This window comes from Dromaius novaehollandiae, chromosome 2, assembly GCF_036370855.1.
Source record: "Dromaius novaehollandiae isolate bDroNov1 chromosome 2, bDroNov1.hap1, whole genome shotgun sequence".
Taxonomy (NCBI): Eukaryota; Metazoa; Chordata; class Aves; order Casuariiformes; family Dromaiidae; genus Dromaius; species Dromaius novaehollandiae.
In genome coordinates this window covers 93,683,970-93,695,979 of record NC_088099.1, presented here as the reverse complement: position 1 = coordinate 93,695,979, position 12,010 = coordinate 93,683,970, and the positions used below count along the sequence as shown (strand labels likewise).

General features: G+C 56.9%; 1 protein-coding gene across 4 annotated transcripts in view; it reads right to left on the bottom strand.

Moving 5' to 3' along the window:
* The window catches only part of NFATC1 (nuclear factor of activated T cells 1), a 119,832-nt gene extending 108,684 nt beyond the window's left edge, over nucleotides 1–11,148 (bottom strand). For 3 of the 4 annotated variants that reach the window (XM_064506910.1, XM_064506911.1, XM_064506912.1), the window contains exons 1-2: nucleotides 10,618–11,148; nucleotides 1,249–2,347 (exon numbers count right to left, since the gene is read on the bottom strand). In XM_064506910.1, the coding sequence (XP_064362980.1) occupies nucleotides 1,249–2,347; nucleotides 10,618–10,753 (1,235 nt within the window). In that variant the 5' untranslated portion in view covers nucleotides 10,754–11,148. Of the gene's footprint in view, nucleotides 1–1,248; nucleotides 2,348–7,240; nucleotides 7,393–10,617 lie in introns of those variants that run through there. The other variant, XM_026115670.2, reaches the window with a different exon arrangement.
* Nucleotides 11,149–12,010: the final 862 nt, after the last annotated feature.

Sequence of the window (12,010 nt, the reverse complement as noted above, 5' to 3'; positions counted from 1 at the left end):
TTTCCCGAAGAAGGGAGCATGGCATTTCCCAGCAGGGAAGAGGGGCCAGGGTCCCGCAGGGAGCAGAGAGGAGGAGGCTGGTGAGGAAGGGGAGGAAGAGAAGTGCTGGGGCTGAGCCAGCCCGACACGACGTGCTGTAGCGTGTAGTGTCACGGACCGCTCGATTTAACCTTTGGAGGCAGCAAGTGGCAGAGAGGGGCTGGCTGGACAGGAGCGGGACAGGCAAGGCTAAGCGCCAAGGAAGGCGTCAATAATGAAAATATTTTAGCTCTGTGTCCACTTTTTTAAGGAAAGCTTTTTTGTTAAAGAATAAAATTAAAAAACCACGGCAGATGTGCTCAGGAAAGAAGAGGAAAGGAGGCTGCCGTCAGACTCGGGGCCGGGCCAGCAGGCTTTTGGAAAGCCGAACTCTTCCCGCACCACACACCACTGCACACACAGCCTCAGGGTGACTCCAAAATGAAGACCAGAACCGAAACTGAAAGAGAAAGTAACGGACGTAACTTGAATTGTGGCTGTTCTGTGCTGTTTCCAACACAGGATCATTGTGTGATAAATAAATGCGACAAGGAATATTGCTTATTACCAGCTTACAACAAAGGAGGGTTTTTTTGCTTGATTGTTTTTCAAACTGAGATTAAAATGGGAATGGGAAAAAAACCCACTGTCCAACAGATAGGAAAAGATGACTGATAAACAGCTTTCAGATGAAGTGGAATTTCAGACAAAGTGAAGTAAAAGCTTAAGTAATGTGTAAGATAGCCAAATTCCTATTCTGTTTGTATTCACTGCCTATAAAATGGAAATATAAAAGGCCCTGAAGCAGCCACAATAATAGGAACACCTCTTAGGCCTGCAACAAGAAAAATATTAAGACATGATGAACTATTTAAGTAAAACCAAAGGTCTGATAGTACCGAATGGCCCTGCTGCCTGACAAGTTTCTGAATACCCCCATGTTCACCATTTCTCAAGCACCTGGCCTGGGGCTTGTCTCCTGGGAAATGGCTACCACGCTGCCCGTTACAACCCACGCATGGCAGATTCCTGGAACAGCTTTTTTAATCTTCAAGGTTTTACTCACAGTTACGCCACACAAACAAGAGGGACAGCATCACAAAAAAAACAGTTAAATGGAGTGAGTGGATGGGGAGATTTGGCTGGAAGTAGAGAATGGAATGGGAAGGAGATGAAAAAGCAAGTAATAAAGAGATTAGCAGCATTCCCCTTGAATTTGGGGCGTCTTACCTCATGTAGGATGTAGGAGACAAGGACTTTGGTTTGGCCCACTGGTACGGGTGCTGTGGCACAGACAGGTACTGCTCACAGAAGTTTCCTTTCCTGATATGCTGAAAGCTGGAGAAGTCTTCTGGTGATAAATCAGCAGTTGGCGATATGGTCCCATGCTCCTCACCAGCAGGTTCAGTTTTGAGAGTCATGGAGGGGGTGTGATCAATGGCAGTCTTCCTCGACTTAATGGGAATCCCATCGTTCATATCTATCGTGCTGTCGGTGGTGAGGGCGTTGATGGCGGCCACGATAGCGGAGCTTGTGTACTGGTTGGTGTTCCCCAGCCAGGTCTCATCCGTGACGCTAACTCGCGGCGAGTTTTGCGGCGAAGGCGTGGGGGAGTGGTGGGGTGAGTAGGAGGTCTGCCTGCCGTTGAGGCTGTACTTTCTCTTGTTGCAGGGAGACGGTGGCCTGGAGTTGCGAGCCCCCAACCAGCTTTCCTCTGTGATGCTCGTGCGGGGAGATGTCGATGGAGAGTGTCTCGGTGAATTAAGCAAAGTGCAGGCCACCATGCTGCGCTGGTAGCCTTCCTCAGTGTCCGTGGTCTTCGGAGAGACGCATGGAGACTGCCACGGAGAGGTCTGGGGCGAAGTGTACGGATATGAGTAATTGGACTCATAGGAAGAAGCTTCAGAGTTGCAGCTTCTGGAAGACAAGCTACTCGCCGGACTCAGGCAGGACGGGTCTCTGTACGCCTCGATGTTCGGCAAGTTCAAAGTGGCAGTGGATGGTGGTCGCTTTGCGTTTGGGATGGCCTCCTCAACCTCATCATGGAAAAACTGGTTGTTGTTATGGTGAAGTCCCATGTAAGAGGTGATCTCAATTCTGGGGCTCTCTAGTGCTGGAGCCCCGTTGGGTCTGATGTTCGGAGGCAGGTAATATTCGGATGCCCCGCTGTCAGTATGTCCTCCGTATCCAGCAGGATGATTTGTTGATGGGACAACTGAAATGACTGGATTTGATGTCTGAAGGCCATGACATGGAGTTGACAATGAGGAATGTGCCACATTTAGAGGCAAACCAGTGTTTACATTTGGAGATGTGTAACTATAGTGTTCTGGAAAAAACAAACAAACAAAAAAGAATGATATGAAGTGCTGCACATATATACTCACTTAGTAACATACCGAGCTGGCATGGAGGAACATGACACAACAGACAAAAGCACAGTGCTCCTCTACACCCCAGAAGACAAGCACATGCAGTGTGAGATCAGAAGCTGCAGACTAGCATCCTTGAAAATGCTGGCAGTTTAGCAGCACAGAATAAGCTATCTTGGGGGCTGGGGAGGGGGTGTATGTGGAATGAGTTTGCCTCAAAGACACTCTTCTTATGCAAACCTTGAGAGCAAAACTGTCTTCAAACCGTGCTTCAGCATTCAGAGACCGCAGCGCTACCCAAGAGACATGCACTTTTACATAAGTGAGCCTAATTCCCTCCCTGCAAAGTTGGAGTACAGAAGACAGGGAGAAAATAAAAAGTGGAGGCAGACCAAATCAAAGAACATGATCAACTGCACTCTGTTAAAAAAAAGAAAAGAAAAAAAAAACACAACTGAAGTTTCCATTACAGTGAGTTTCCAACTGGTTGCAGTTTACTGGGTTTTTGGAACAGAACGGACCTATAGACCTGCTATGGTTTCTGGGATGACTTATCCTCCAGCCTAACCAGCAGAGACCAGGTGAAGGATAAACAGGGATGTCTTACTACTCTAACAGCTGAAATTTCATTAAAATTGTAGGTTATCACGCATGCCATGTTAAGCACTGCCAGCACGCTCCTGGCCAACGGTCTAACCACGTAACATCTCTGAGCGTATTAAAGCAACAGCATAGTCATGCAGACAGTGTGGAAAACCTGAAAAGTGATAGGTCAGTCGCAGACTCTTGCTGACGGTCCCCCTGAACAAGCACAGGGGAGCAACCTGACCTCCGTGCGCCTCCGTCTCTGCTGCGCTATGGACAATCGGTGTCCCAAGGCCGGTAGGAGACCCTCCCTCCCTGTACCCTGCTGCTGGCCTGCCCAGCGCCCTGGGATCCCTTCAGCTCAACTCCTCCCACCCCAGGGACCAGGCATGGGCATCTCTTTGCCGTCCAGAGATGCCGGCGGACCGCACGCCGGGAGGTGTGCTGCCCCCAGACGGCAACGTGCCCTTGATCCTCTGAACAGCTGCGGGAGCGGGAGCCACCCGCAAGGTGCTTCCCACCATCGGAAGCCTCGGTGGCACCGGCACATGTGGGTCAGAGCCCTAACACCGATCCCTCTTGCAGGAAAAGGCAGCACAACCTTTCTACAGAGGAAAACAGCCGCTGAACTTTGGGTTTGGGTAACTCTGTTCTGCAGGATTCTTTCGTCAGGCTGAAACCACAGACCGCTCCGAGTCGCGCCATCTCCCAGAGTTTTATCACGGTGCGGGCGCTTTCTCCTTCTCCAAGGAGAGGGGGAAACTCGGCTCCCCCCAGCCAGCGCTGCTCCCAGTGCGGAGCCGGTTCCCTGCCCTCACGGAGGGAAACCCCCCTGGCAGCGACCCGCGCCCACCTGCCCTGCCGGGATGCGGAAAAGTGGCGTTCATCATCGCAGCCGTCACCCCCAAGGTGACCCACTCCGAGCCTCCAAGCGGGCTGCGCCGGCACGGTCAGCTGTTTGCTTTCTGCCCTTGGGCCTCTCGGCCCTCTCTGGTGTCACCCTCCACCTCTGGCACTTCTCACTGACAGTGATTCCAAGAGAAACAGCACTTACAAGAAAATTAACCTGATTTAAGCAGTTTCACAACAGCTCCGTGACGTTCTAGCCGATTTACGTCATGTCAGGTAACGTTCACGAATGATGCAAAACACCACCTTTTCCGCTCGCTTTCTGGTTTGCCTTCAGAAATTGGGCATTTACCGAGAAAGGTTCATTAAGTTATACCAAAAGGGGCCACAAATGAAACTGGGCTGTGCAAAACACGTTGCGGCTTCACGCACTATTCAATCGACGACGAAGGCAGGAAATAAGAGCTGTGGAAAAAGAAAGGCTGCTTGGAAAAGAGTGATCTGGCCGCAGTGATCATGGCGAGGCCCAGATCTGCCCGGGAGGGGAGTAAGGGAGGCCTCTCCTTTCAATATCAGCCCCCTTTTCTGGCTGTCCTGCCACATGGCAGCATCACTCACAGTCACCACAAACATCACCTCTTCCCTCTGACTCTTCATGGAGGGCAGGAGAAGAAAAAAGAAAGAAAAAAAAAGAGAAACATGGTGCAACAGTGATAACACTGGTGCCACCTCTGTTCTGGAGATGAGCCCAGAGAGGGTCCACCTGTGCTTCCACGACGTGCCACCGTGCAGCGAGCTTTTCCAGCAGTGCCCCGGGGGCTGCTCCAGCTCTGCTCCCACCTAAAACTGCACAAGCTCCAGATGGGCATCCCAGACTAGGTGTGATTGCAGGGTCTGCCTTAAGCCCTTCATTTATTACAAAAATACCAGGGGTAATTATTACCTGCATGAAAAACTATCATGAACCCAGGGGTACTGTGAAATCTAATGCACGATTAGGGTGAAATTCAAGTGCCAAAGTCTGCTGGAAAACCCCAGCCCAGGCCTAACATGTAATATAAGACCTCAGACCGGCCTTGTGAATCCAGTTTTAAAAAAAGGGGAGAGAAGAAGAAAAAAAGAAAAAGGCATCTACCAGTACTCCAAGCAACAAGCTCTCCTAATGCATGTATCAAAGAACAGGCTCCTTTAGGATTATGTAAATAATGCATTTTTTAAAGAAGTTTTAAAGGGCAAAGGAAAACAACATGTGTCATACAACTTCTCACGCAATCAAACACAAAATCAAAAGAAGAAAGATCCAAAGCCTTCCAAATATAATTAGGTGTCTTAGATTTTCAGACAGCCTTTAGAAGCCAAATACAAATGTTTTAAAGCAAGAACTAGGAACAGGACTGAGTCCTTGGTTTGTGAGCTAAAAACCACAGTGCAATTACTGAAAAAGCACATTCTTCCCCTGACTTCCATATTTACGAAATTCATCATACACATACATTTTCAGCATTCATCAGCAGGCCAATGAATTCGCAAAGGTGAATAAGAATAAGACATATAGAACTAAAACGCCAACCTCCAAAGGGAAGGGAGACAGAGGTGGCTACGCAGGCATGAAACAACATCACATAACGCAGCTGCACAGGGTATTTTGACAGCGCTAGCAGGGATGAAAGGGAGCTAACACCTTCGCCCTGCTCCCTGACACAGACTGACGTTAGCGGGACTCCGACCTACGGAGCCCCGGGCTCAGCGCAGCCTGCAGGCTCGGGCTTATGTTTGCGCTGCTGTTCAACAGGCATTAGTTTATACAGCTTGCTAGCAGGACACTTTCAATGGTGTATTTTAATACCTTGAGCCACACTCCGGTATCAGATAGATGAGCATAGGTCTGCGACAGCTCTGTTGCTCACAACTCCATGTTTACAGTAAGTATGACTAGAACCAGAAATCGGACTCCTTGCTTTGTGACCACCCTTTTGCATGTTACGTTTCACTTTGTAACAACATAAAAAATTCAAATTATTTTTTCCCTAATGAATTTCACAGGGTAAGAGTTCCATTCCTTTCTACCCTTAATGGACAGATCCTGCAAAGCACTGAACACTGTCAGCTTCTATTTATTCTCTTTAAATAGGAGTGCCGAACACCTGTGGCTCACCAGGGCTTTAGAGAAAGTGGAGGCTATTTAACACTTCCAGAGATGAAGCCAATTCTACTTCTGTGTTTAAATTCATGCTTTCAAAACTACCTAATGGAATTAGGTACTTTTCTCATTAGGATGTCGGCACTTCATTTGTTTAGGCCCCTCCAGTTTCCAGGTGTCTAATTACTAGGACACTCATCTGAAAGCTTGGTGTGAAGCTCTTAAAGCCGCACGTTTTCCAAAAGCTGAGGAGCTCAGAACAGCTGTTTGGATGCACAAAACGTGCGGGAGAAGAGGGCAACGGGTGAGCATTAGGACGTCAAGCATGACACGTTCAGCTACCTCCTGGCAGGTTGTAATATGCAGGCAAGGATTTGGGAACCTTCCGCAACTTAGAGGCAAAAGCTCCAGTGAAGCACCGAAACACAGAGATGAGATAGCTCTGAGAATGCATTAAGTCATCTCCTTATATATAAAGTTTCCTCTGCTGACCAGCCACCAGCAGAGCAGTGACAATCCATCTGATATCAGGAAACAATGACAACTCTGCCCCCCACCCCCATGTCTCAGTTTCAGCTTCATATGCCACCCCAAGTATTGTCAAAAGTCTAAGAAAGAGGGAGCAACTCAGAGACTCGAGAGCTGGGAACTGCGTGACCCGTGATAAATTCAGGCCCGTTATTTTTGTTTAGGGATGACCTTCAAGCAAAACCCGGAGCCTAAATAGCTCTAACTTACAGGGGGAGGGAAAAGAGAGAAAAAAATAATTAAATTAATAATTAAAAAAAAAAAAAGCAGCGGCTTTTGAATTGCCCTTTCTCTGTTAGGCAGCAGGCACCAGATGCACATTTTACAGGAGCCCCGGGACGTGCGAGCCCGGGGCAGGAGCGGGCGATGGCAGCGCGCAGGGGTCGCTGTCATCCGTCGCTGTCAGCCCAGCCCAGCCCAGCCCGCGGGAACCGCCCCGTCCCGGCGCAGCAGCTCGGGGGGCACCGGCGCCCCCGCAGGCAGCGCCCGGTTTCTGAAGGGCTCCAACCAGCCCCGGGGCTCGGGGTGGCGGGGGGGGAATAAATAAATAAAAAATAAAAATCAAACGCGAGCAGCCTCCCGAGCCGCTTCCCCTCCAGGAGCCGCTGCGACGTGCTCGCAAGGGCACGGGGAGGGGGAGCTCCTCCGCCCCGCCGGCTGCTCCCCCCGCCGCCCGGGACATCCCTCCCGCCGGGCCCCGAGGGAGCCGACCTGGGCCCGGCCCCGCCCGCCGCCGCCGCCGACCCACCTCCGCCGCCCTCGTCGCTGTGCTTGAACTCGAAGAGGAAATCGAAATCAAACTCTTGCTCGCCCTCCACGCCGGTCATGGCTCCCCCGCCGCCCGCGGCGACCCCCGGCCCCGAGCGCGCCCGCCGCCGGCAGCGCAGCCCCCGGCCGCCCCGTCGGGCCCGACCCGGACACCTGCCGCTGCCGCCGGCGGCGCCGGGCCGGGGCTCCGCGCAGCCCCCTGCGAGGCGCTGGTCCGCGGCGGCCCGCTGCTGCTGCTGCTGCGGGCGGTAATGTGACCCCGGCCCGACGGCCGGCCTACCCCGCTGCCGCCGCCTCCGACCCGCCTCCCCCGCCGTGTTGATGTTTCCGGGTCGATGCAAACAACCGCGCTGCCCGGCCTCCCCCTCCGCCCCCCCAGCCGGCTCCTGCTTCAGCAGCGCCGCAGGGAGCCCCCCTCTCGCCCCCCCGAGGCTGCGGCAGCCCCGCGGACGGCTGCTCCCCCCGCCGAGGGGGCCGGCCGTGCCCCCCGGGGCGGCCCGGCCATGGGGCTTCACCTGCTCCCGCCGCCGCAGGTGCCGGCGCCTGCGAGAGCGGCGGGGCGCCGCGGGCAGGAGCCGCTTCCCGCCCCGCTGAGGCTCAGCCCGCCCGGCCCGGCCCGGCCCGAGGGCAGCCGCGCCGCCTCCCAAATACCGCCGGCTCGCACCGAGCTCCCTCGAGGGTCCCGCCGCTTCGCATGTGCGAGCCATGCGGCTCTGCGCTTCGCTTTTCCTTTTTTTTTTTAAATTAATTTATTCGATTTAGTTGCAGCACCCACTAGTGCCAACTGCTATAAAAAGCGCAGTAAAGTGGCACCGGCACCGTATCGGTGTCCTTCGTGCACTGGAGAGGGGAAAACTCCCTCGGCTGGAGCTCTGCCCCGAGGAGGGTTTGCAGCAGCCCCCGGGGCGGTGTGACGGGGAGCGCCCCAGCCCGGCCCAGCCTTCGGGGCCATCTTCCCGGGCAGGGAAGGAAGGAACGGCACTTCCCAGCTGCTGCCTACTACCCTTGTTCTGTTTTAAAAATCACATGAAAACCGACAAAAAAAGTTGCTTTCTCTGCTTAGAAATACACTCCTGTCAGATTATACAAGCCCACGTTAAAGTGTCCAGCCTGCAGATGACCTCACCACCACCGCTGCAGCTGAGGCTTGCTGCAGTTGTCGAGCTTTCTGAATTTGAAGCTGGATTTCAAAAGGGATAGTTTTCTGAAGCAGTTATGGAAACGGTATTCCCTTATAAACTCAGGGAATACCATTTTCCAGCCTTATGGCTGAAAACTCCACTGCAAAGTGCCAGGAAAACACAGTTTTTTTTCCATCAGAGCCAGTTAAGCTTTTTCCCCTCCGAGCAGGGCCGAGCCATGCCGCAGGCACCACGAGCCCCGGCAGCTTGCAGGGCGCCAGCAGCCCCATGGCGGGGCCCACGGGGGGCAGCCCCACGGCTCCTCGGCCCCGGGAGGGGGCACACTGGCTTGGCGATGGTGCCCACCACAGCCGCACGGCAGGCCGCGGCCATCTGGGTTTGCCCCACCAGGGCAGGCAGGAGCAGCCCCGAAACACCTGGGCCGCGCTCCTCTGCTCCGACACCGTTCAGCTGGGGCAGAGCAAAGTACCCATGCACTGGGGCAAAGGAAGGCTCTGTGGGTTGCGCCACGTTTGCTTTCCCAACCGACCCAAGCCCGGCCAACCCCAAATCTCTCGGCAGCGAACCCAAATCGCCCTAACTCCATCGATCGCCACGCAGGTCTGAAACCGACCCGGCAGACTGTCCGCTTCGGCTCTAGTTGCACAGTCTGAAAGAGAATTTAAGTTGTACATAGCATTAACCCACAGCTATTTTCTGAGGCAAATTACTCTGCGCTTCAGCCGGATCCAGAGAAAAGCCCCTGATCCACCAGGCTTCACTCACTAAGGTGTCAGCCAGGACGGCCGGCGGGAATTTGTGCACGGGCTAAACCTGAAATAGCGTATTTTCTCTGACTGTCATCACTTGGCAATCAAGGGGCACCTTAATTAGCAGACAGCAATCCTTACTCGCAGGGCTCCCCTACGTGTTTCCTGGATTGGGTCATGCTTTCTGGCTGGCCTCATTTTTTCAGTCCCTTATAAAATACATCAACATGGAAGCGAACTAGCGTGGCAGGTTGGCGACATTTCAACTTGGGCATCAGAAATGCCACAGAAACTAAATGGGGGCATCTCTTTTTGACAAAAGACCCCACTACAGCTTTTTGCAGGACCTGCCTCTGGGTGCAACTTTTGGAAGCTGGTGCGCTCCCCAGCCTGACGCCTAGCGTGCTGAAAACACCGTGTGTACGGTCCTCCGGGGCCCAAGCATGCAAAAGGTGCCAGAAGTCATCACACACCACGCTGTTAAATAAAACAGCAACAAGTGACTTCCATCTCAAAAAGGGGCTCACACGCTCCTAAAGTGGTGCCGCAGTCACAGCAGCACTTGCAGTTCTTGCGTTGGCAAGATCCTGTCAACTGAAATGAACCCGGGGAGTGAAAACATCTGTGTGAAAAATAAAAGAAAGAAAGAAAAGAGAAAATACGGGCACCGACCGTCCCGTCCAGCCTCCCTGGGGCAAACCCGGGAGCACCGTGGGCTGGGGCACAGCCCGTCCCGAGCCCAGCGCAGCCTCCGACCGGCTCCGGGCTCATGGTGCCCCGGGGCAGAGCCCAGGCGGCCCCGGCCGGGAAGCGAGTGGAAGGGCGACAGTGGGGTAGGGCTGGGGGGAGCCCCGGCACGTCCCGCCGCCCCACACCGCCCCGCGGAGCCCGCGGCTCGGCGAAGGTGCGCGCACGGATTTCACACGAGGATAAAGCGGTGCCGGGTAACGATGCTTCGGGGACAGAAAAATGTCCTGGCTGGCGCAGAAGAGGCTAAAGCGGGTCCTAGCCGCCCAACGACGACAACAACAAGCCCTGCTCCGCGCACCAGGGCTTCAGCCTAAGCCCCCGCGCCCCGGCCCCGCTCCGCAGCGGCCTCGCCGCCTGCCTCGGGCGCCCGTCGCAGGGGGCTCCGGCGGGGCAGCCCCGCGGCAGCGGCGAGCCGCGACCCGACACGAGCGGTGCCGCGGGGAGGGGGCGAGCCTGGGGGCGGCGGGACGCCGGCTCCTGGGGAAGGCTCCCTAATTTTCCCAGCGGCGAGGGATGTTCCTCACTACACCGTGCATTTGCCCCCCCCAAAAAAAAAACAAAGGAAGGGGGCAGCCCCCGAGGCACTTTGCAGAGCTTCCCCCGACCGCGGCCGGCGGCGCAGGAGCCACCCCGGGCAGGCGCCGCCGGCAAACCCCGGGCCGCCGCGGGGAAACCCCGGGGACACCGCCGCCCCGCGCCGCGCCGCCCCTCCTTACCTTCCTCCGCCGCCTTCATGGTGCCGCCGGGCGGGCGGGCGCCGCCGCGCTGCGGGGCCGCCGCCGGCCCCTCTCTACCGCTGGCTGCGTCCCGCGACGGCGGAGCGGCGGCGGCCGACGGGGCCGCGCTTGGCATCCACCTGGCGGCGCGGGGGAGCCCCGGCGCCGCTGCCGGCGCCTCGCCGCCCGCCCCGCGCCCCCCGCCCGCCTTCACGCCGACGGCGCCGGGGCCGCGGCGCCCTCGGCGGGGGCGCCGCGCCCGCGGAGACGCCGGATCTCGCCGCTGCCGCCCGCCCGCGGCGCGGTCATGGAGAGGAGGGCGGGAGTGCGTGGGGACCGCGGCGGCGCTGCCCGCGCCCCGCGCGGGACGGACGGGGCGGGACGCGACGCGACGGGACGGGCGCCGGGCCCCGCAGCGCCGCCGCCGCCCGCGCTGCCGCGGCCGCGCTCTGCCGGGAGGCGTGAGCCGACGGCGCCCGCGGAGTCTCGCTCTGACGCAGGGCTGCGCGCCCGGCGCCGCCTTTTTAAAGCTGGAAAACACCCCCCCGCGCCTCCCTCCCCCCGGCCCCTCTCCCCGCCCCGCGCCCGTGATGTCAGCCCGGCCAGCGGGCGGCCAGCGGGAGGCGGCACCGGCGGGCACCGACAGGCCCGGCCGCTGCGGCCCCGCGCCGCTCCGCGGGGGCAAAGCGCCCGCCCGGCCCGGCCTGGCCCAGCTCGGCTTGGCCCGGCCTGGCCCAGCTCGGCCCGGCTTGGCACCCCCCGCCCGCGCCGGGTGCCCTGCTCGAGGGAGCGGGCGGCGCGTGGGGGTCGGGCAGCCAGGGAGCGACGGGAGGGGGGACACTGGGGGAGAGAGGGAGGCAGAGGGAGAGGAGAAGGCGAAGAAGAAGAAGGGGAGAGAGAGAGAGACAGAAAAGAAAAAAAAAATCCGTCTTGCATGCTGAAATCATTATGTAAAAAATTGCAGGCTTCCCCCGCTGTGGAAATTTGGAAAAGAGCATCAACTGGCAGGCGAGAGAAAGGAAAATCCCATTCTGCTAAATTACTAACAGACTCGGTGGACTTGGTTTCAGTCGCTCCAGATTTATTATTATTATTTTATTTATTATTATTCTGTAAATATCTCAGCAACACAGTTGTGTCTCATCACTCCGTAGCGGGGGGAAGGAGAGGTCTCCAGCGCTCGGCGGCTCCTCCTCCCGCCTCCCACCTCCGGGATGCCCCGTCCCGGCCCCCGACGGGCCGCGACACCCCGGCCCAGGCGGGAGACGCCCGGGCGGAGCGGGGGCGCCGCGGGGAAGCGCCGTGCTGCCCCCGGCTCCGCCGCTTGGCCGCCGGCTCCCCTCGCTCCCCCTCCGCCCTCCCCCTGCCCCCCCGGCCGGCCGGGGGGGACCGT